The sequence below is a fragment of the Eptatretus burgeri genome, chromosome 2, assembly GCF_056783735.1.
Source record: "Eptatretus burgeri isolate ZD-2024b chromosome 2, Ebu_testis_v1, whole genome shotgun sequence".
NCBI classification, from domain to species: Eukaryota; Metazoa; Chordata; class Myxini; order Myxiniformes; family Myxinidae; genus Eptatretus; species Eptatretus burgeri.
In genome coordinates this window covers 36,010,161-36,035,040 of record NC_140962.1, presented here as the reverse complement: position 1 = coordinate 36,035,040, position 24,880 = coordinate 36,010,161, and the positions used below count along the sequence as shown (strand labels likewise).

At 45.4% G+C, this 24,880-nt stretch overlaps 1 protein-coding gene across 5 annotated transcripts in view; it reads left to right on the top strand.

The window, feature by feature from the left end:
- Positions 1 to 24,880, top strand: part of LOC147031804 (phospholipase D1-like) — a 204,162-nt gene that overhangs the window by 138,729 nt on the left and 40,553 nt on the right. For all 5 annotated transcript variants that reach the window (XM_085867743.1, XM_085867750.1, XM_085867745.1 and 2 more), the window contains 2 exons: positions 7,782 to 7,901; positions 24,533 to 24,651. In XM_085867743.1, the coding sequence (XP_085723869.1) occupies positions 7,782 to 7,901; positions 24,533 to 24,651 (239 nt within the window). The remainder of the gene's footprint in view (positions 1 to 7,781; positions 7,902 to 24,532; positions 24,652 to 24,880) is intronic.

Genomic DNA, 24,880 nt, shown 5'->3' with positions numbered 1-24,880 from the left:
GAAGCCACACGGGAGGCATTCATCCAAGGACTCAGATCAGCCCACATACGGCAACGCTTACTAGAGAAAGCGCAACCCACTCTTGACAAGGTAGTCGATCAGGCTCGAGCGATGGATACGGCTCAGCAGCAATCTGAGTCATTTGGGACACCGATGCTGCTCATGAACGCTGCTACGATGGGAACCCATGGAACCCCACTGGCACAGTCACAGCCAGACATAGGGGATGGAGAAACACCCGAGGAGCCGGATATCCAGACCTCGTCAAACTCCTCAGCAAGTGCTCCGGTCGGTAAATGCTTCTTTTGTGGGTACAAAAGGCATCCTCGTCAAAAATGTCCCGCCAGAGATGCCACATGCATGAATTGCGACAAGAAAGGGCATTATGCCAGGGTATGTAAATCTACTCTAAGGAGAAATAAACCCACTTCTGCGGCTCTCTACTCGCAAAATAAATTGACTGCAGCCTCCCCGGGGAATCTATCCAAGGCTATCATCAACGTACGAATTAACGGGCATACGGCTGAGGCACTGATTGATACCGGTAGCTCTGAAAGTTTCGTCAACAGCTCGCTAGTGAAGGGCAGGAAATGGGAAATCCACCCGACTGACAATACGGTATGCATGGCCGCCACCTCACTACAATCCCGCGTACGAGGGTACTGCAATGTTGAATTGGACGTAAAAGGGTACACGCATCGGGATGTAAAGGTACTGGTGCTTCGTGATTTGTGCGCAGACGTAATTCTGGGTCATAATGTCCTCAAGCAGCACACGAGCGTCGAAATACCCTTTGGAGGAAGCAAGCCTCGTCTAATTTTAAATGCGTTGACCACCGCGGAGGTGACGTCCCCCCAGCTGTTCGCTAACTTGTCGCCGGTCTGCAAACCGATAGCGATCAAATCGCGGCGATATACCACTGCTGACATGAATTTCATCACTTCGGAAACCAAGCGATTACTGGAGGAGTGAATTATAGAACCGAGCGATTCGCCATGGCGCGCACAGGTGTTAGTAACCAGCAGCCAGAACCATAAGAAACGAATGGTTGTCGATTATTCCCAAACGGTCAATCGCTTCACCCAACTCGACGCCTACCCCCTGCCGCGCATAGATGAGATGGTCGAACGCGTGGCCAATTATAAGGTATTCAGCACCATCGACTTGCGAAGCGCCTATCATCAAATTCCCATCCGAGAGGAAGACAAACCTTACACTGCATTCCAGGCAGGGCGGCGCCTCTACCAGTTCAGAAGGATACCATTCGGTGTCACGAATGGAGTAGCTTGCTTCCAACGGGTTATGGACGACATCATCTCAGATGAAAACCTCAAAGACACTTTTGTTTACGTGGATAATGTCACAGTGTGCGGTAGGGATCAGAGGGAACATGATAGGAATCTGGACAGATTCTTGAGCATTGCTAGAAAATATAATCTGACTCTCAACTACGAGAAATGCGTATTCTCGGCAAGGTCAATTGACCTTCTCGGCTACACAATAGCCGACGGCACAATTAAGCCTGATCCTGAGCGATTGCGCCCGCTCCGTGAGCTTCCACCACCTCAGGACTTGCAAACAATGCGCCGGGTGATCGGCATGTTCGCTTACTATGCAAGATGGATTTCGCAATACTCCGAGAAAATACATCCCCTAGTGCATTGCAAAAACTTTCCACCAGATGCCGCTGTTGTAAGAGCTTTCCACAATCTCAAGGATGATATCAGTAAGTCCGTGGTTTTATCGATCGACAGCTCGGTGCCCTTCGTGGTGGAGACCGACGCTTCAAATCACGCCATAGCTGCAACACTTAATCAGTCTGGGCGGCCGGTCGCGTTCTTCTCGAGAACTCTCTCTAGAAGCGAGCAGAGACACTCAGCGATAGAGAAGGAAGCGTACGCCATCGTTGAAGCGCTGCGGAAATGGAGACATTATTTACTGGGAAACCACTTCACGCTCGTTACGGACCAACGATCCGTGGCATTCATGTTTGATGGGAAAAATAACGGGAAAATTAAGAATGAAAAAATTACGAGATGGCGGATAGACCTAGCTTGCTACAGATACGACATTGTTTACCGGCCCGGGAAGGAAAACCCTGCTGCAGATACCTTCTCTCGGGTCTACAGTTCGGCAACAATCAGTCAGGCTTTGCAAGACCTCCATGTGTCTCTGTGCCACCCAGGGGTAACCAGGATGGCACATTTCGTACGCAGACAAAATCTTCCCTATTCTGTTGAAGATATTAAACAAATGAATGCTTCATGCCCTGTTTGTGCTGAACTAAAACCCAGATTCTATGGTGCGGCTTCTGGCAGACTGATCAAGGCCACTTCCCCCTTCGAGAGACTAAACATCGACTTCAAAGAGCCCCTGCCGACCGAAACAGACAACAGATACATATTCACCGTTGTTGATGAATATTCAAGGTTCCCTTTCGCGTTTCCGTGCTCGGATATGACCTCGGGCACTGTCGTAAAATGTCTCTCTGACCTCTTCGCTATGTTTGGGAGACCTTCGTACATACATTCAGACAGAGGGCCGTGTTTCATGTCGGCCGGGCTAAAACAATTCCTATTAGAGCACGGCATAGCAACTAGTCGAACGACGGGTTACAACCCACAGGGAAACGGGCAGGTGGAACGGTATAATGGAGTTATTTGGGAAAGCGCGTAACTCTGGCGCTGAAATCGAGAGGACTGGGCCCCGAGCGATGGGAGGTTACTCTTCCCGACGCTCTGAATTCCATACGCTCTTTGCTCTGCACGTCCACAAATGCCACTCCTCACGAACGTATGTTTACTCACCAACGACGTTATGTTGACGGTCAAACGGTGCCCAACTGGCTGACCCATCCCGGTACAGTGTTCATGAAACGCCCGGTACGACAAAGCAAGTATGAACCCCTGGTGGAGGGGGTCGAACTCATTGACACTAATCCAGAGTATGCTCATGTCAGGCTCCCGGATGGCAGGGAGACCACTGTGTCGGTTCGCCATCTGGCTCCCTCAGGTACACCACCTTCTGGCACTCCTCCTTCTGACATTTCCCCCCCAGGAACTCCGCCGGGCGACGGGGCTGCCGCGTTCCACCCGAGAGCGATCGAGGAGTCATCCCCGGCACAAGTCGAGGCTCACCAAGAGGATCGGGAGTCTCCCTCAAGTGAAACTGCCGTTTACTCCCGGAGAGGTCGACGAATAAGGCCCCCTCGACGACTCAATCTGTAAAGGGGATTATCGGCATTCTCGCTGCTCATGCTCCTATATGCCCATTATATCATATATCGATGCTCATTTCCATGCTCCTACAACTCAAAATAATCACTGCTTGGCATGTATGCTTCTGTAGACCTATTAGTCCGCGTTGCTTGAAATGTATACTCCTATAGTGCTAAAGCAATCATGGTGTGTAAGATGGGCCCCTAGTTACATTTTAAAGGTGGGGAGAATGTGGTGAATTGTCGTGAATTGAGGGACATGACGCGGGATCACATGTTGTGCGTCTCGCGTATAAGGGGAGGTCTCTGCGGCACGAGTGATTGTCCCCGGGGCATTGCTATTGACATCGGCTGTTCACTTGATGCTCGTTAACTGAAGGTGCTCATTGACTGGTGAGAATGGAGATTATATCGAACTCCGTGCTTACGCGGATTGTCTGCAATGATTAACTGCACATGTATACGTTACTGCTTATGTACTCCTAGCTGAACCTGTATTCCCCGGTGTGCCCACAGAAGCGGCTCCAATCAAATGGAATAAAGCCTAAACTCTGAAGGTTCATCTCTCGCTCTCATTTCACACATATTTACACCTTCCTCTCTACACTTCACCTGCAAATCACCATCTGCTTGAGCACCAGCGTCCAGAGCAGTCAGGCTTTACACCAAAGAAGTCAATGATTGACAGTATCCTTGCCCTTCGTGTCCTCACCGAACGCAAGGGAGAGTTTCGGCAGGGGCTGTTTGCATCCTATGTTGATCTCTGTAAAGCGTTCGATTCAGCGAATCGGGATGTCCTCTCGAGGATTCTTGGTCTTTGTGGGGTGCCACCTAAACTGGTCAACCTGATGTCTGAAATATACTCTGCTACTGAGAGTGCTATTAGATGTAGTGATTCCATATCCGACTTATTTCCATTTGTTACTGGAGTTCGTCAGGGGTGTGTATTGGCTCTCACACTTTTGAGCGCTTGTATGGAATGGATTCTGGGGAGGATGTCGGAGAGACCAAGCTGCGGTGCATCATTTGGGAATGTCAATATCTCTGTCCTTGATTTCGCAGACTATGCAGTCATCTTTGCAGAGACTGGATATCCTTTAGGGTGGCCCTCGAGGTGCTGAATGAGGAGTCGGAGCCGCTGGGATTACCAGTTTCCAGGGTCAAAACTAAGATTCAGGCTTTCAATGACATCTTGGATGCTGCTATCTTGTCTGAACCTGTTTGTGGTGAGGATGTTGAGGTCCTGGAGAGATTCACTTACCTTGGCAGTGATAGTCATCTCTCTGCTGGTTGTGAGCGAGAGGTCCATAGATGTCTGGGTCAGGCCTGGGGAGTCATGGATTCACTGGATCATGGGGTGTGGCGCTACCGGTACCTGTGCAGGAGGATGAAAGTCGAGTCTTCAGGTCCTTGGTGCTTCTCGTCTTGCTCTCCGGATCTGAGATGTGTGTATATATATATATATATATATATATATATATATATATATATATATATATATATATATATATATATATATATATATATATATATATATATATATATATATATATATATTAGGGTGGTCCAAAAAAGTCGAAAAAAAATAGAATGTTGCTCCACAAGCTTAAAATTATTCTAATATGATCCAATAACACGAATAAATTTTTTTAGCTTGATCGGAGATGATTTAGAGGTCGCTCCATATGACGACTTTTAGTCTCATGACTTGAATAAATTAGGGTATGGTCAGGTACGATTACAGGTACTTCTGGATGTCCGAGGTGAAAATGGAGTGCATTTTCGAACTCTATGGCATCGATTTACTCTAAGAAATCACTGCACCGACATTGAATTCACTACCATTTCGAAAATATGACCTAAAACAAGATTTATCATTACTGGAGTTGAGTAACTAATCCTACTCATTTTGATATTTTCTAATCTATAATTAATTTGTTGTCCGTCTAAACATTTCTTGGAGTAAATCGAGCCCACTGAGTTCGAAAATGCAGTCCATTTTCACCTAGGAAGTTCAGAAGTGTACTGATTCGCATCTCACCATACCGCCGGCGTTTCACTCATCGTTTTTGGTTCACTCACCTGCATTAATTTTTTTTCATTTATTTATGTTCATTTATTTTTCTTTTCATTTTTGGATGCTTTCCGACAGTTCTGTGATGTTATTTTCCTTGTGTATCGGCTTCGATGTCCATTGGCACGCAAAATTTCAGCTTTCCCAGAAGGTACCGAACATTTATATCAGTCAGTGAGTGATTGGAATGAGCTTTATATTGTTGTGGTTGAGGAAATTCGCAATCCACCATTCAGGTCCCGTAGGTGAGATATCTCTGTAAGTACATGTGTAGTTAGCCCCAAACCCGTTGTTTAGAGGGAATAAATGTGATTCATTCGGGCTGCGACCCTTTAAGATAGCCGTTTTTCTGTTCTATCTTTATTTTGAACCAACCACGTCTCAACCACCATCACACAACAACCACCAACCGCAACGCCGCTTCACAACAACAACAACGCCAACAGCCACGACCTTTACCTTCACAACTCGCTCTCGCAAACATCGCATCACCGCCATTCCAAGCGTCGCCATGGCCATAAACCACCACAATAAACCCTCCACCACCTTCACCTCTCCTCCTTCTGCCGCCATTCCCGCACCGCTTGTGGGCACCGAGTGTCAGGCTGTCCTGGACTCGTACAGGGCGCGCGCTGAGCCGCGGGTACAAAGTGCGGCCTTTCCGAGGAAAAGTCGGATCAGGAATGATACACGCCCACTTCTGATCCGTCCTATCAGCAAGCGCGGGGCGATTTGGCCCCACCTCCAGGCGCGTCGGAGTAAAATCGACATATGCAAATTCGAGGATCAGGGGAGGTTCACGCCCACTTTTCCTCCGTCCAATGGGCGAGCGTGGCTCCGCCCCCGAGCTCATCCTGATCCGGAAATTTGCATATGGGTTCTCCTGCTGTACTATAAAGCGCCGAGCGCGGGGCGAATTCAGTCAGTTTTTGGGCTCGGGGAGTTGGAGAGGTATGGCGGCGGCGGAGTGTGGCAGCGGCAGAGTTTTTGGGCTCGGGCGAGTTGGAGAGGTGTGGCGGCGGCGGAGTGTGGCAGCAGCAGTCAAGGGAGTTGGAGAGGAGTCGGGTTTTGGGCTCGGGCGAGTTGGAGAGGTGTGGCGGCGGCGGAGTGTGGCAGCAGCAGTCAAGACGGGTCTGGAGGAGAGTCGGAGTCTGTCGGGGTTCGGAGTCTGTCGGGGAGGTGCAGAGAGGGGAAGCCGGGAGCGCGGTCGAGGTCGCAGTGGAGTCGCTCGTTGTGGGACCCAAGCAAGCCAGCTATCCTCTTTCCCCAGAGCATCAACAATTCCCCCCCTTTTTCCCCCCCGCGCTGAGATAGTGCGAAAAGGGGGCCCCGTTCCCACCCCATTCCAAGCAGTGCCAACGAAACCCGTGGAGGAGCGCGGAGTCGGGGCACCGCCGCGGCATTTGGGGCTCATCACAAGACGGGTAGGCTCCACCCGGTCTCGCGCCCACAGACCACGTCTGCCCCCTTGTCGTTGAGGGTGGCCCTTTTCTTTTGCTTTTGAGTATACGTGTTGTCGGCGCCGTCTGTAAAGTAAAACTGTGTAAGTGTTGCCGTGTGCTCGCGTAGTCGGCAGTAGATCTGCATTGTTGTGTTTCTTTTGTTGCAATTGCTTTTGGTGCATAATTGTTGTAATTGTATATGTGTGCTTTCCGTGTGCCGCGGAATAAATGTGCCTCATGTTGAACTGTTTTTCCCGTTTCGCTTCGTCTTTTCTTTAATTGAATCTCCATCTTACTTCACGTAAAGCGTTGGTTGTGGGCTAAATACACCCGATAATTAATCGGAACCGTTGAGGTTGACGATAACACCGCTCGGTTATCCCGATAGTACGGAACGGGTCGCTTAAACTGGCCTGTGTCCGGAGTCGACCTGCGGCGAGGTGCGATCGCCCGGTCTACCCTCCATGTGGGTACTTAGGTAGGTCGAATTTGGCGAACAACCCTATCCCACGCGGGGGGCCGATTGGCACGATCGTGGTGAGGCCGAAAGGCCCACCCGTGACTAGTTCCTGGCGTTAGTCCGAGAGGGTCACGACAGAATTGTCCGTCCGGTGGGCGACGTGCCGCGATTCGAGTTACGTGGCCGCTCGCACGCCGTCGGGCGCGAATTCGCAACAATATGTTAGATAATATTTTGAAGGTCGAATAAATGTTGTTGTAGGTATGGAAGAAATAACACCGTATTCAAGCACAGAAGTCAAAAGCCATATGCACTGATGCCACACTATAGGCATGCTGGCATTCCAGCCTTTATCTGTCTCTGCCTGGTTTATTGCCTATAATTTTGCAGATCGCATTCATCATGCAAGTCAAGTGTCAGGCCAAATTGAGCTTTCTCCATATGAACATAACTAATCAAACATGCCACTTGGAGAATGCATGCTTTGTTTGTTTAACCAAGCGGTGATGACGTGTTGGTAATACAGGTGTTATTGATTATGAGAATGCCTCGCAGATAGTTGTACCAACTCTCACTTTTACATTTCAGATTACGGTACAGTCCGTCCGTCGAGTGTAGAGCTGTTTGGTGAGGCACGATTCTGGCATGGGAAAGACTACTGCAACTGTGTATTCAAGGATTGGGTCCAGCTCGACAAGCCACTTGATGGTAAGAGATCATGAACATTGTGATCTCTATGTTATGACTGTCTCATTGATACTATAATGTTCTGGTTATTTAGAGTTTCGTTTGTTGCTAAATCTTCCATTTTCATCGCTTATTCTTGTTCCGACTCAGTGTTGTAATGGTTAGAATGGCTATTCTGAGCGTGGGAGATCGGTGGTTTGAATCCTGGCTGTCCTTTCGAAGACTTTTCAAATAGCATGTGCTGCTTCCTTGCTTGATGCTGAGTATTTGAAAGGATAGAGCATGGAGAAACAGCCATATTTTGGCACTCATAGTGCAGGCTTTGAGGGCTCAATGGTCTCCTGCATTCACGTCGCTTAAAAGGGAACTTGTGTTGTAATTATAATTCTTATTTTACTCGTCACAAAATGGGAGTAATGCTTTATAATGCTCAAATGGAAAGTAAATTGAAATTTCAAAAATGGGCAATTACTCTCGCTTATCGTTGTTGATTATTTTTATTTTTTTTTAACTTTGCATTATTCAATTTGTAAAATATCACGTTTTTCACAACCAGTCATGCTCCAACAAAAACAAGGCAGGGTTGTGTTCACATGTATTGATGGGAAATTCAACCAGGCATATTAATTTCCTGATTGTGGATTTTTTTTTTCCCCCATTTAATGTTGTCCATTTCGAGTAGTAATTACTGGTAAATACTATATGTCGTCATGAGTTGTAATTAAGTGGAACTTATTTTTCGAAATGTGCTGATTGGTCTCCTTTTTAGCTCGCCTGTTCGAAGAACAGAGAGCTATAGCGATACCCCCGGCATGAGTGTGAGCGTCAGCGTCAGCGTCAGCGTGAGCGTGAGCGTGAAAATATTAAATTTTTTTGTATTACGGAAAAACTCCTCGACGGATTTCGACGAAACTTTTTGGGGGGGTTAGGTATGGTCCAAGGATCATGCCATTAGATTTTGGACTCCCCCCACCCCCCCCAAAAAAAATTGTTAGAGAAATTTTTTTTTGTATTTCTACATGTTTTAAGTGATTTCCAACGCCCCCCCCCCCAAAAAAAAATTGTTAGAGAAAAAAATTTTTGCAATTTTTTTTTTCAACAAAATTTCCATTTCTTTTTTTTTGCATTTCTACATGTTTTAAGTGATTTCCAACCCCCCCAAAAAAAATTGTTGGAGAAATTTTTTTTTTTTTGCATTTCTACATGTTTTAAGTGATTTCCAACCCCCCCCAAAAAAAAATTGTTAGAGAAAAAAAATGTTTTTGCAACTTTTTTTTCAACAAAATTTCGATTTCTTTTTTTTGCATTTCTACATGTTTTAAGTGATTAGGATTTCGACGAAACTTGGTGGGGGGTTAGGTATGGTCCAAGGATCATGCCATTAGATTTTGGACTTGGTCCCCCCCCCCAAAAAAAATTGTTAGAGAAAATTTTTTTTTTTGCATTTCTACATGCTTTAAGTGATTTCCAACCCCCCCCCCCCCCCCAAAAAAAAAAAAAAAAACATTGCTGGAGAAAAAAAATTTTTTTGCATTTCTACATGTTTTAAGTGATTTCCAATCCCCCCCCCCCCAAAAAAATTGTTAGACAATTATAAAAAATATTAATTATTAGACTCATCTTTTAAAAACGATAAATGTATAAACAGGTGAGCATTGGGTGGCTTTGACACCAACTCTGGTTTTTTGTTGCCACGTCCCAATGGTTGAGCTTACGTAAAGTGTCTTAAAGCTTGTAATTATAACAGTTCATCGCTCGGCTATCCTTGTGATTGAATCACAGCGAGGAGGTAATTTTTGCCATCTTGACGGGCGTATAATTTGTTTTGGGATAGTGGACACGTGGACCTCTGGGACCATGCCAAGACCGGCTCGTTTCGGCCCTCTGGTTGCAAGTGGAATGCGCCAATCAATAATTATCTCAATGTTTTCTGAACGTGGTTGTTACATCTTGAGCATGTATTTATTTGAATCGAGTCGATATTTACTCCTGCCGTGTTATATATGTTAGGTTTGGAGTTGATGCATCATAGCCCTCCTCTCCTTCCCCCAGACCATCCAGAACGCTGCAACAGGAACATATCACCTCTTTATAACTTATAACAAGGAATTCAATCAAATGTACAACACAGGTCTCTGGAGCCCCTACCCATGTATGCCTAATCTGTAGGAAAAGTAGCATGTCACATTGGAGAAGGATCTGGGGGTGGGAATTGATATGGGGTAAGCAGACAGTACGATACCAGGTTGCTCTAGGTAATGCAAACAGGGTTTTGGGTCAATTCATAGGGGGATAAATTATAAGTCAAAAGAGGTGTTTTAATACTGCAGAGGAATTTAGTGAGGTCTCACCTCTAATATTGTGTCCAGTTTGGGTCAACACAACTCAGGAAAGACATAGCTACTATTGAGAGGGTACAATGTTGGGCTACGAGATTAATTCCAGGCCTATAGCTTGACACGGCTACAGTGGCCTGGAAAAGTATTCACTCCTACCATTAATGCCACATTTCAATGAATTATGCAGAAACAATTTTTCCAAATGAACTTTTTTATTCATAACTGAAGAGATCAAACTAAACACTGTGATAGTTGAAGGAGGTTAAATGTCAGGAATACCTGAAAAAAACATGTACAAATCAAAATTCACTGGTTGCAAAGGTATTCAGCCCCTCAGGTCACTACTTGATGGAAGCAACTTTTGCAGCAATGACTGTGAAAAGTTATTTTTTTCTTGAGTAGATCTCTCCCAGCATTGTCCAGGGAGATGGTGAAATCTTTGCCCATTCTTCCTGAGAAAATTGCTCTCGTTCTGCCAAGTTTGATGGGGATCGTCGATGGACTGCAATCTTCATCTCGCCATAAATGTTCAATTGGGTTCAAGTCAGGATTTTGACTGGACCGCTCAAGAACATTTTATTTTCTTCTTATTCAGCCACTCCAGTGTGGCTTTAGCTTTGTACTTTGGATCATTGTCCTGTTGTAGAGTAAATCTCTTACCCAGTTTCAGATTCTTGGCTGACTCGACCAGGTTTTCATCAAAGATTATCCTGTACTTTGCACCTTCCACTGTCCCTTCCTTCCTGACAAGCTTGCCAGGCCCTTCTGATTAAAAGCAGCCCCATAACATGATGCTACCACCACCATGCTTGGCAGTAGGGATGGTGTTGACTGGATGATGTGCAGTGTTCGGCTTGTGACAAACATAACGCTTTGAATTTAGACCAAAAAGTTCAATTATTTTCTCGTCTGACCACAAAACATTTCTCCACATGCCTGCAGTATCCTTAAGATGCTTTCTCGCAAAGTCCATATAAGCTCTTAGATGCGTCTTTTTCAGTGATGGCGTCTTTCTTGCCACCTGTCCATAGAGGCCAGCTTTGTGAAGGGAACGGGATATTGCTGATTGATGAACACTGACCTCCATCTCAGACATAGAGCCGTGCAGATCCTTCAGAGTCATTGTTGTATTTATAGTGACATCCCAAACCAGTTTCCTGCTTGAACAGCTGCTGAGTTTGGATGGGTGACCTGATCGGGGTTGAGGCTGGGTGGTATGATACGTCTTCCATTTCTTAATGATGGATTTCTCCATACTCATAAGGAAAATGAGTGACTTTGAAATGTTCTTATAACCCTCTCCTGAACGGTATGCCTGGTGTTGGCTTAACGGTTCAGGTGGTGGGCTTTGGATCCAAGGGTCCTGAGTTCAAATCCCACTCGGCTGTTGAATTAATACCAGGTGGGGTTAACTCGACCTGTCATCCTTCCGAGGTCGGCAAAATGAGTGCCAGCTTGCTGGTATCCTGTGTCGGAGTGACGACCCGTCCAGGATTGTGCCCAATAGCCAATGGAGACGGCTTAGGCAGCACCAACACTCTGCACAAAGTATGGTCCCAATCTCCTCCTCCTGATTGGTGCTTCTCCACAACTTTATGTCTGACTTCTTTGGAAAGCTCCTTGGTCTTCATGTTTGCTTTGTTGGTTTTACCAAGTGAGATGCACCTTAAAACTCCTTGGATGAGTGGGGGAGCGTAATTTGTTAATTGAACCACTGATTACATCCAGGTGAAACCTATTACACTTATTCTGATTTTCTTATTATCATCTGACAATATGATCTTATCATTATTATCATAATGATCTTATTATCATCTGGTTTTCTCTGTTAATCGAAGTTGTTCATATTTTATCAGCATTTTATAGCTTTATCACTTTGGAGTAGTTTGTGAAGACTCTATATGCATCTGGACCCCTACATTCACGGTTCGAACAGTCGAAGGATCCGCGCATTCGCGGTTGATAATTTGCAATATGCTCCGAAATTCGCGGGAAATTGCCCCACGTATCCGCGGTTGTCGCGGTGATTATTTTTTATTCTTTTTTTTTAATGTTTTTTTTTTTCCCCACGAGCCACACACAAAGCAGCTGGATGTCCGTGCAGTACGACACTGTACGTATGCAAAAAACATCTTCCACGAGCCGCGAACATGACCTGCTTCCTGTACGTGTATTGTAGCTTCGCGGGATAAACACAGTTTTGTGGGATGTCTCACCAGTGTAGCACGCCATTCCCTGTGACGTCATCCCCCATGAGTTACTTATAGAATAATACACGAACAGCATCTCTCATACATGGAAAGTGACCGGATTTTCATGGGTTTTGACCCGTTTTGTTTGTGAAAACCAGCAGACCCGTTTTAGTGTCGTCAAACCCCGTATTGGATGGAAAGTTCAATCCATTTTTAAAACGCAATGTTTCGCTTCCATCCCACTCGCAAGGATTGACGCGCACTGTTAGACCTGGGACGCGTTCAATAAGCGAGTTTCTTGTAGAGCGCTCACCAAGTGGCTTAAGCACTCAAGCAAGCATTCCACCATTCGACACTGTTGATGAGGAACAGCCGGCTTGGCAAGCGACAGCAAGCTTATTGATAATGGATCACACGAGGGGTCTGTTCAGTTACCAAGCAGCCAGCGTTGCGTTGGGGTGCTTGCTTGATTGCTTAAGCCACTTGACAAGCACTGGACAAGATGATTGGTGATTGAACACCCACACACCCCTGGAGCGGCCTACAACCGATACGCAATGTATCCCTCGAGTCAATTGGCTTTGTGATGTCATGTCATGAGCTTTCTCTCACCGAAGGGCACGTCACCATCCTCCAGGATTCCACACATCGTATCACTTCCAATCATGTGTAATGAATAAAATCCTGGTTTTGATTCCCACCAACCCGTTTTTTTGTCACCTCCAACTTGCCATGCATGATCTATTGATGTATCCAGTAATTACCAGGTCGCCACATATGGACATTACACAATGGATCCATTGAGCACGTCATAATGCAAATCACCATCTTGCTACAAACAGCAAGCACCACTTGAGCTGTTACATTTTAAAACGCTCAAGATTGCAGCTACATCTGGACCAATTACCTCCACCACCGAAGGTAAAGGAGATTATGTTTATTATGTTTCACCCCTCTCTGTCTGTTTGCGTGTTTGTTACTTGCAAAATGGAAGATTTTTCAAGTATGTTGGTCAGTCGATTTGTTATTCATTCATTCTGTCTGTCTGTCTGTCTGTCTGTTTGTTGCCGACATGTCACAATTTTAAACTGATTTTCATGAAACTTCATCACATGGTTGAGGTTATCATAAGGAAGAAGCCGATTGTTTTTGAGGTCAAAAGGTCAACAGAGACCAAAATCTGGAGATGTTACCACTTCGCTGAGATTTCTAAAATCCTCAATTTTCATCCGCTTGACTTGAAATTTGAAGAGGATTTATATTTCAGGTCACTGAATTCAACCAGCCAATTATTTTTGAGGTCACATTTGTTTTATGGGTTTTGCAAGTATCGTGCTCTGCGCGACGTCTTCTTGTTTGTTTGTTTGTCTGTGTACAGGATATCTCAAAAAGTTGTGGACGGATCCGGATGAAATTTTGTGGGCAGGTTGGGTGCGTGACAAGGACAAACTGATTGGACTTTGGTGAAGATCCAGATCCGGATCCGACTAATAGAATTATTAAAGTGATTCTTCACCATTGAGAGATAGGGCTAAAAACGATATATAGCATGCTATCTCAAAAAGTTGTGGACGGATTCGGACGAAACTTGGTGGACATGTTGGGTGTGTGACAAGGAAGATGCGTGCTGTTGACTTAATGATTAGGGTGGTGGGCTTGGGATCCCAGGAACCTGAGTTCAAATCCCACTCAACTGTTGAATTAATACCAGGTGGGGTTGACTCTGCTTGTCATTCTTCCGAGGTCGGCAAAATGAGTGTCAGCATGCTGGTATACTGTGTCGGAGTGGCGATCCGTCCAGGATTGTGTCCAATAGCCAAGGAGACTGCTCAGGCAGCACCAATGCCCTGCACAGAGTGTGGTCCTGATGGATGGATGGATGGATGACAAGGAAGAAATGATTCGATTTTGGTGAAGATCTTAATCTGGATCTGTAAAAGAGAATTATTTAATTTTTTTAAAGTGATTTTTCACCATTGATAGAGCCACAAAGGATATGTCGCATTATATTTCAAAAATGTATTGGGCTCGGTTATGTTCTCGTGCATCAGGCATTGCGTGGTGGACGTATGCGCTCAACCGAGTGCCCTTCTAGTTGCATAATGACCACTTGGCACATCTTTTATCAATTGCCGAATACAGCATCAACCGTAAAAAATCTCCCACAAACTATGCGCAGACTACTCACCTGTCCCGCAGTTACCCACAATACACGCGTCAAGCTCATAGGGGAGCGTGCATCCGTGGACCATGATGTGGCCAAGGCGTTCCCTACAGAACTCGCGAGCCTCATCAAGTAGAAGGGGTACCTACCAGAGCAGGACTTTAATGGTGATGAGACAGGCTTGTTTTGGAAAAAGGTGCTGACCAGAACGTTCATCTCACACCGCGAGAGCAAAGCAGCCGGCTTCAAGGCCGCAAAGGACCGGGTAACCCTTCTCCTCTGCGCAAACGCCGAAGTTGACTTCATGGTAAAGCCCATGATGCTCTATCATTTCCCGAACTCTCGTGCGCTGAAGAACAAAAACAAGCAAGTGCTGCCTGTGTACAGGAGGGCAAACAGGAAGGCGTGGGTGACGTCTGAACTTTTTATAGACTGGATCCGTACCTGTTTCATTCCTCAGGTCGAGAGGTAACTAGCAGGAAGGAATCTCGTTCAAGGTACTCCTGCAAAACACACGCAGATTTTACCCCGACACTCGCGGATGTTACCCCGACACTCGCGGATGTTACCCCGACACTCGCGGATGTTACCCCGACACTCGCAGATGTTACCCCAACACTCGCAGATGTTACCCCGACACTCGCGGATTTTACCCCGACACTCGCGGATTTTACCCCGACACTCGCGGATGTTACCCCGACACTCACCGATGTTACCCCGACACTCGCGGATGTTACCCCGACACTCGCGGATTTTACCCCGACACTCGCGGATGTTACCCCGACACTCGCGGATTTTTCCTGGTTCGGGAAATCCCCGGAACCTATCCCACCATTTCCCTTTGAAACAATGCCTCCAGATTTGTGGGGTTTTCCCAGACTGTATCCCCCATGAATGTCAGGGTCTTGCTGTATTAAGTTTGATTTGAAAGCATCATGAAATAAGTTCAGGTGGCATCATAATGTGAAACTTTGGAGGGGGGTGTATACTTTTGCAGGCCACAGTATGAGGAGCAGCTGAAAGAGACAAGACTTTATACATGAGAGAGAGGAGGCAATGCAAGGGGCCTGATAGAGATGTTTAAGATAATGAAGGGTCGAGACAAAATAAGTGTGGAATGAATTATTCAGCAGAATGGACACTGACAGAACAAGGGGGCACAGTTTAAGAATAAACAAGATAATTAGGATGGTGGTAAGGAAGGGGTCTTTCCCTCAGTGAGTGGTGAATGCCTGGATTGGCCTCCCTTTAAAGGTGGTGACAGCAGAAACAGCAGCTAGTTCAAAAAAATTGGTTTTATATATATATATATATATATATATATATTGTTACGGATTCGCGCCCACCGGACGGACAATCCAGTCGTGACCCTCTCGGACTAACGCCGGGAACCAGTCACGGGTGGACCTTTCGGTCTCACCGCGATCGAGCCAATCAGCCCCCGCGTGGGATAGGGTTGCTCGCCAAATTCGACCTACCTAAGTACCCACACGGAGGGTAGACCGGGCGATCGCACCTCGCCGCAGGTCGACTTCGGACACGGGCCACTTAAGCGACCCGTTCCGTACTATCGGGATAACCGAGCGGTGTTATCGTCAACCTCGACGGTTCGATGAATTATCGGGCGTAATCAGCCCACTACCAACCCTTTACGTGAAGCAAGATGAGGATTCAATGAAAGAAATGACGAAGCGAAGCGGGAAACAGTTCAACACAAAGCACATTTATTCGCGATGAACGGAAAGCACACATATTCAATTCCACCAAAAGCACATAGAAAAGGAAAAGAAACACAATGCAATTTTACACAAAAAGCAAATGCGACAATGCAGATCTAATACCGATTACGCGAGCACACGGCAACACTTATACAATTTTACTTCACAGACGGCGCCGACAACACATATCCAAAACCAAGAAAAAGAAAAGAGAACCCTCAAGGATGAGGCGGGCCTGAGGCCGAGACCGGGTCGGGCCTACCCGTCTGGTGATGAGACGCGGAGCGGCGATGGTGCCTCAACTCCGCAGGCCTCGCGGACAGTGTCTGGTAGGGGGTGGGAAAGGGGCCCCCTTGGTCGCACTATCTCAGCGCGGGGGGAAACAGGAGGGGGTTGCTGATGCTCGGGGGAAAGGAGGATTTCTACTCTGCCTCGAGTCCCGCGACGAGCGTGTCCACCTCGACCAGGTCGCGCCGTCGGCCTCCCTGGTGTGCAGCTCCCGGCACAACGCGACCACCCCCTCGTCTGCCCTCGCCGCCTCTCCACAGCTCCGTCCCCTTCACTCCGACTCCAACGCACACGACGACGACCAACTCCTTTTTGCTTCTTCTTCCCAACTCCACCGACTGCGAAGTCTTAACTCCCTCGACTTGACGAACGCGGTCGCTTATATAAGCCCCGTGGCTTCGCTCTCTCATCTTTGACCCCCTGCCTTCGACCTTTCACCTCGCTCCCCATTGGCCCGAGAAAAAGTGGGCGTGAATGCTTTTTGATCCATAAATTTGCATATAGCGACCGCCCTCCAACGCCCTGGAGGCGGGGCCAAATCGCCCCTCGCTCACCGATTGGACGGAACAAAAGTGGGCGTGTGTCGTTTTTGATCCGTTTTTGGAGCTGAAAATCCGTGGTTTTGTACACGCTGTTCGGCGCGCGCCCTGCACGAGTCCAACACCGGTACCCACAAGCGGCGCAAGAACGGTGGCGATGCGACGGTTGCGAGGTGTGACGTGAAGCGGCACCGCGGTGGGTGGTTGATGTTGTGGTTGGTGGTGGTAACAATGGCGGTTGGTCCAAAATAAAGATAGCAAAAGAAAAACGGCTATCCTGAAGAGTCGCAGCACGCATAAATGACATGTATTCCCACTAGACAACGGGTTTGGGCCTAACTACACATATACTTACCGAGATATCTCACCTAAGGGACCTGAATGGTGGTTTGCGAATTTGGTAACCACAACAATATATATATATATATATATATATATATATATATATATATATATATATATATATATATATATATATATATATATATGTATATATATATACGCAGTTGGGATGTGAGAATACTTATATGTTGGCATGATTGTGCAGGCTTGATAGGCCTAATGACCTCCTCCTGCATTGAAGTTCCTTGCAAATCCTTGTAAAGTGTGTGAGAAAACCACATTCTTATCATATGCCCTGCAAGTGAAACATGTCCTCTGTGCAGTGTTCCTCACCGCTTAACATACCAAGCACTCTGCCACCCTGTACTGTATTGGGCACAACATTCCATACCGTCACGAACTGTCCGGCGTTAAATCCAAGCTGTTTGAGCACGTCTTACCCCTCGCCCCTCGCCGACTGAGCGAAGCAAAACACGAGTTATATGAAGTGAGACATGCTGCAATTCTTTATAGTGGATGCCTGATGTCACGTGATTATTTGATGCTTCTCCTGCCCAATCAGTGGAAGAAGAATCATCGTTCCAGAAGTCAACTATTTTGATGATAAATATTCTTCAGAAGTGCATAAGCTACCCACTGTCCTCTCGAATGATGTGGGATAGTTTCATTCTTTGTTGTGCTGGCTTGTTTTATTTAGTTACTTGCTTACTTATGTATCTATACTTATAGCTTGAACATGTTGCTGCGTTTCAGCCTGGAGAGTAACAGCTGAAATCTATCCGTCCGGGTTCTTCCCGACATCTTTGTTCCTTTTTAGGTCATCTCTTCGAGCATGACCTAATAATATGGGTGTCGATGTCCTTCGATCCTTCCGTCCGTCCGTCCGTCCGTTCACAATGAAGTTGAAGCGGGAGATCTGGTCATTAGTGATCCTGATAGAGGTCGATGAGACGTACACGATGGTATGACTTTCAAGGTCACCGAAGGTCAAGGTGAAGGTCACGAGGCCTTTGAAGTTGCGAAAATGACGATTTTCAAATTCTATCTCCTCCGCCATTTCTCAAGCGATCTTGAATTTGATTGTAGCAAATGAATCTATGGGACAATATCTAAATTTTGTCAGGCCGGATTTTCGATATTCGCTTTCGTTTTCGTGTCACGTGACTTCAAAGTTGTCAAAAACTGCTAAAATGACAATTTTCAAATTCTATCTCCTACATTTCTCAAGCGATCTTGAATTTGATTGTGGCATATGAATGTATCGTGACTTCAAAGTTTGCAAAAACTGCCCTACATTCAGGAGGGTATATATTCTCTACTGGGCATGGTAAAAGTTAGTGAACGGTGTCATTGCATAGCAGCTGACGTTGTCTTATATGTCCATTCGAAAGAATACCGATATCTTCGAATACGTACACGTCACGTGACTTTTAATTTTGCAAAAACTGCTTCATGTAGTTGCAAAATGACGATTTTCAAAATCTATCTCCTCCTACATTTCTTAAGTTATCTTGAATTTGATTGTGGCATATGAATCTATGGGACAATATCTAGATTTGGTCGGGCCGGATTTTCGATATTCACTTTCGTTTTCGCGTCACATGACTTCAAAGTTGGCCAAAAATCCCTCCTGACCCGAGAGCACTACACCCTCGTAACAGGAACTCATGCTTGTAAAGGTCGTTGTCTTGCTTGGTATTCGTTAACTCTCAGTTTGTGACTCCTATTATATAATCTGCCTGCCTGCCCATAGCATAGCTTTTTAGGTACCCCCACTCATAGCCGAATGTCCCCACCAAATCATGAAATCGCCATAGGCCTAGGTCATCGAAGCTTTCAGAATCGAAAAATATCGGATGGCATATCGTTATGTGTTTAATATACGTCAAAGTGCTGGAAAACAATAGAGAGATCTCCATTGTTTTCCAGCACTTTGATATACACCATCCTTCTTTTGACACGAATATTGATCGGCAGCCGACACGACGGGACAGGTGTCCAGTCATATGAATTTTTTTTTACGGTGTTGTTGTGTTTATGATATTTCCGGTGTTTAGCACTGTTTCGTCAAATAATCGCCATGTGCGATCGCGATATTTCCGGTTTCCTTCCGCGTTTATCTTATGTCGTACACATATAAACATTATTCCTGCATATAGTGCACAGTCATCGGTTGGTCCAGTGAAGTCCACTGGAATATTCTGAACTGAACGAACAGAACTGTGGATAGTAAGAGTGAGTAGTGTGGTGTCGTCAGTGTTGTTGTTGCACTTTTTATCAGAGATTGGAAAACAAAAAGGCTCGGCCTACGTATCTACCCATCAAATCCACTTACTGACTGGTTTGTGTCGTCGTCGTCTGTCTGCCATTTGCTACTGTACCTACCTCCTCGACTACATAGAGTGACAGTGATTATACCACCTACTTCTACGGACTCTTGGCCATCTACCTACTGGACATTAATTGACGGACTCGTTTCTCGCAGAGATGGCCGTCACTCCCGCACGGGTGTATTTTCACCCTTCTTTCTACTTTTTCACGTTTTTCTTTATTGATTCCAATTCTTGCTTTTTCTTTTATTTTTTTTCTCTTTTGCTCTATATTCCTCTCTTTCATTATCTATCTCTCCAAGTAGAAGTGAATTACTGCAGAAATTTTTCTGTCAGACTCACCGAGCTGCACCTGGATGGGTTTGAGGGTCGTGGTGTAGCGGCTGAAACCCGAATCCTATCAAGGCTCCTCTTGTTGACTCTATCTTTGCTCTTTACTTCTTCGGGTTCCTTCTGATGATTCCAATGCGGTATTTGGGTTTTCCGTTTGATGATCTTGCTGTTCATTACATGAAGATATTAATTGCAAGTTATAATGGAAATGGTTATTTAAAACATCATACCACATGTTCGTTATACCAAGAGCCTGTTGCATTCTTTTGCTTTGTATTCATGTGAATATGGACACATGTTGAATGAAAGCTTAAGTAAGCAGGATGAAGTCCTTAACCAGACAGGTGCTCCCCAAAAGAAGAAATTCTAATCAAGGTTGTGTTTGATGTACATTTGCTACATCCTCCATCATGAATGAACAAGCTTATCGACACGGTATGAACTTCATTTGTCAATTTACTTATCTTCTACCTTCCCATTATCATCATTCGCTCAATTGATCTGAGCATCAACATCCTTTTGACATCGGAAGGCAGAAAATTTGGCCAAGATAGACACGTAATCGCCAAATCTGTTTTTGAGAGTTGTCATGTTGTTTTTCATGTCTGAAACCCAAATGTAGATGGGACAGCCGGCTTCAGATCCGCTATCAAAGGGGGAGCATGCTTGGAGATTGAGCTCCTCCTGCTGGAAGTGTGTTGTTCTGGCAGTTTTTAAGTTATCGTTCACACCATTGGGGATTAAACCTGGTATGGACTAGATAGCTCGATGGTGAGTATGCTACTGACTGAGATATCATGCTGCCCCAAATCTGCTGAAGCTCCCAAAAGGGATTTTTTTTTTTAATTGCCAAATACTATCAAAGGAAGTTGGGGGGGGGGGGACAACAACAACATTTTGTTCAAATTATTTTCATTTCAGTTATGCCAAACATGTGATAAAAGTGCTGAAGCCAGTAAAAGCAGAAAACAATAGTTTGTTCATCTATAATTTAGTACTAATGCAAGGGTTAATCTATTATTTAACATTGGACATCCACGGAGTCAGATTTTAAAGGAATTATTCAAGATGCAAGGGCCTGTTTAAAGTAATGTGACTTGCATATTGAAAGCTCATATTTGCCATATGAAAGACAATAGGCCATGAAAATTAATGTTGTTGTCAAATGCACATTGGACTGTGATTAAATTCTGAATTCAGCCTGCTTGTTGCATCATTACTGAGGTGTGACTGTGTCACTGATGCAGTGCCTCTTCATATTAGGACAGGAATTTGGAATATTCGTCCAGGGTAGGTGCCGGCAATCATCATCATCATCATCATCATCATCATCATCATCATCATCATCATCATCATCATCATCATCATCATCATCATCATCATCATCATCATCATCATCATCATCATCATCATCATCATCATCATCATCATCATCATCATCATCGTCTCTGTGCTGCCAAAGCAGTTACTAGGCTACAATCCTTGTCAGGTCGCCCCTCCAACTCAGGACGTCAGGGCAGGAATTTGGTTGCGGTGCTGGTGACAGGTCACCAATCTTTGCGAAGGACATCATGGATCTTTAACATCCACCAAATAATCCTGGCAGATGGGGCACCCAGTTTAACGTCCATCTGAAGGACAGCACACATATTGATGAATCGTCCTGCCTGTGAAACACTGGGATGACAGTTTTTTAGCTGGGTCGGGATTGAAACCCAGGCGAAGATGGCTCAGAGCCAAGTTTTCCTACCTGTAGGGCCGAGGCCATCCTGCCAGCCTTTGATATTTCTCATGAACTGAAAATACGCAGACGCACCGTCACCTTGATTTATGGCCATCGTTGTGAGAATGCTATCCAAACACCAAGGTGGCTTGACCAAACTTTGCAGTTCAGGAATAGCATCCAATGCTCAGCATATGGGGTAAATCGACATACTTGTGAGATGTATAACATTTGTCATCTTGTGTTCTGGGGTCGTCTGTCTGAAGGATCGCCGGCCAATTCTGACGCACACACGCACGCACACACACACACGCGCGCACACACACACACACACACACACACACACACACACACACACACACACACACACACACACACACACACACACACACACACACTACACCCTTAAGCAAATCTTTATCTATTTCCTTTATCTTTACAAAATGACTCTGCAATGTTGCATTGGTTTTCATTCAGTGAAATGGAGTATGAATCGATTTCGTTGAACAATAAATTTTCTCAATCAAATGTTGAGAGAGCTGTGCTCACCACCATGATAGGTGAGGGTGAAGCGATGTTTTGGGCATGAACCCTAATTCAAAGCAAGAGCTGGAGGGCACATAACATTTCATGGTACAATTCCTTTGAAAGCCTCTTGAGAATCAACATTTCAAGATTCTGATGGTCAGAGTAGATTGTACGCACAATGCAAAAATTGTCTTCACAAAGACATGTTTTCCAATTAATTTCATTGAATGCTTGTTTGCCATATTGAAAATGGAATCAAATATGCCAGGAAATGGAAGTTTGGAAAACATTTTTACCCAGAAAAATGTGTGCCGTTTCATTCATAAATATTGCTCACCATCAACCTCCTGATGGCAACAACCCAAGCTTACCTCTCTTCAGACAGGACACATTCTCCTGGAATGAGTCATACACTGTACTGATTTTTCTGTGCTTCTCGTATTGCTCTGCTTCCCACACCCAGGAATGCGACAGGCGCCACCACTTCTCTTTGGAAAGTCATTCATTTGAAATGAGAACTCTTCCTGTCAAGGCTGGAGTGCCCCAAGGCAATGTTCTGGGCTGAGTCCTATTCTTCATCTCATCGATGATCTCACTGACTCTCTGGAGAATCCTCTCTATCTATTTGCTGATGACTCCACCCTCTGCCGTGACATCCCTCAGGCAGGCAGGCTGCAGCCTCTTCCCTCTCTTCAGACCTTGAAAAAAATTACAAGCTGGTCAAACACGTGGAACTTGTCTTTCAATCCTGACAAATCTCACACTCTCACTATGTCTCTCCGAAAGGACTGTCTAGAAAATCCCCGCCTCCCCCATCCACTTTCTCAACAATCCTCTTGAAGAAGTCCTTTCATTCAAGCTTCTGGGTCTCACTATCGACCATGATCTTTCCTGGGAAAGCCACATTTCCAAACTGGTCTCCAAAGATCCTCTGTCATGCAAAGTCCTTCCTTGGCAGACCTAAACTCCGGTCCACCTACAATGCCTTCATTCACAGCTTGATGGAGTACTGCTGTCCCCTCTAGGCTGGCTCACCTGCCTCACATATTGCTCAGATTGATGCTGTGGAAACCAAGGCCTTCAAGATCATTGGAATCTGAGTCTATGCGCTCATCACGTCACCATTGCAAACAGGTCGGTGGTCTCTCTTTCTTCTACCACCTCCTTTCTGTTCTTGCACCCTCTGCTCTTTTGGTGCTTTGTCCCCTCCAGGCGTCTTCTTCTTCTTCGTCTTCGTCTTCTTCAAAATTTGTTAATGGTTCCGGCGATAGCTCAACCACTGTTGATAAATAACACGTGGAATCTTTAACGTCCACCAAGTAATGCCGGCAGAGGGGGCGCCCGTTTAACGTCCATCCGATGGACGGGCACACACATTGATGAATCACCCTGCCCATGATACACCAGGACGAAAATTTATCGCTGGGCTGAGATGCGAACCCAAGCTAGCGAACTTACAGGTGAGTGTGCATTCTTCGAGGTCTCGGCCATCTTGTCAGTGAGCAAGGCATTCATGTGCTGGCTATCATGTTGCTATTTTTTATTGGTTTCCCTCTTGTAAATGCGAGGGTACAGCATCTCTGCTCACGCACTCTTCACAGGAAGGACATTAACCTCATGGCTGTTTTTACTTTCTTCTTTAATTTTGGAATTTGATTTAAAATCCTTTCCCAACATTGTCTATCGGTAATTGTTGTCCAATCAAAAAACAATGATTCCCATGAGGCAGCTGTAAGAATTAACGTTACACTTTACTTGCTTTTATAGTCAATCGGCACCCAAGCATGATATCGCCCAATTAGGACACACCTGGGAGACTGAGCTATGAAATTGTTGGCACATCTCATGGAAATGTTCTTTGTTTCTTTCCTACATTGTTTCTTTCACCAAAAAGAAACATCATTTCCTTAATTTCACATTCTCCTCTTAAATGTCTCATCAAATTTTTGCATTGGTTGATAACAAATGTACCTTCCCGTCTCACCCTTCTTTTCTTACGCTCTCTTGCTGCCTTTTCACGTTCCACCTTGATTTTTTTTTATAGTTGGTACTTCAGCTTGCCTGTATGTTATTCCTTGGACCTTACATTCCTTCTCGACCACACATCACCTGCTGTTTACATGTCACTCATGTGCAATTTTAACCTTGCACCCCAGATTTCATTGATCGGCACGTGACTCCACGCATGCCTTGGCACGATATTGGTGTGGCAGTACAGGGAGGAACTGCACGAGATGTGGCTCGCCATTTTATTCAACGATGGAACTTTGCTTGGGTACGGTCCAGCTATTGCAATGGCGAATACACATGTGACACAACCCTTGATTTACTTTTACATGCTTTCTATTTTTCAATTCATGACAACTCAACTATTTAACTTCTATTTTTCAATTTCTACTTTCCTGCATGCATCTTATGTAATATGTGTGTGCATGTGTGCGCACATACAGAACAACATTAAAATAGTGTCCCTGGACAACCTACTTTAATATAGTGTCCCCAGA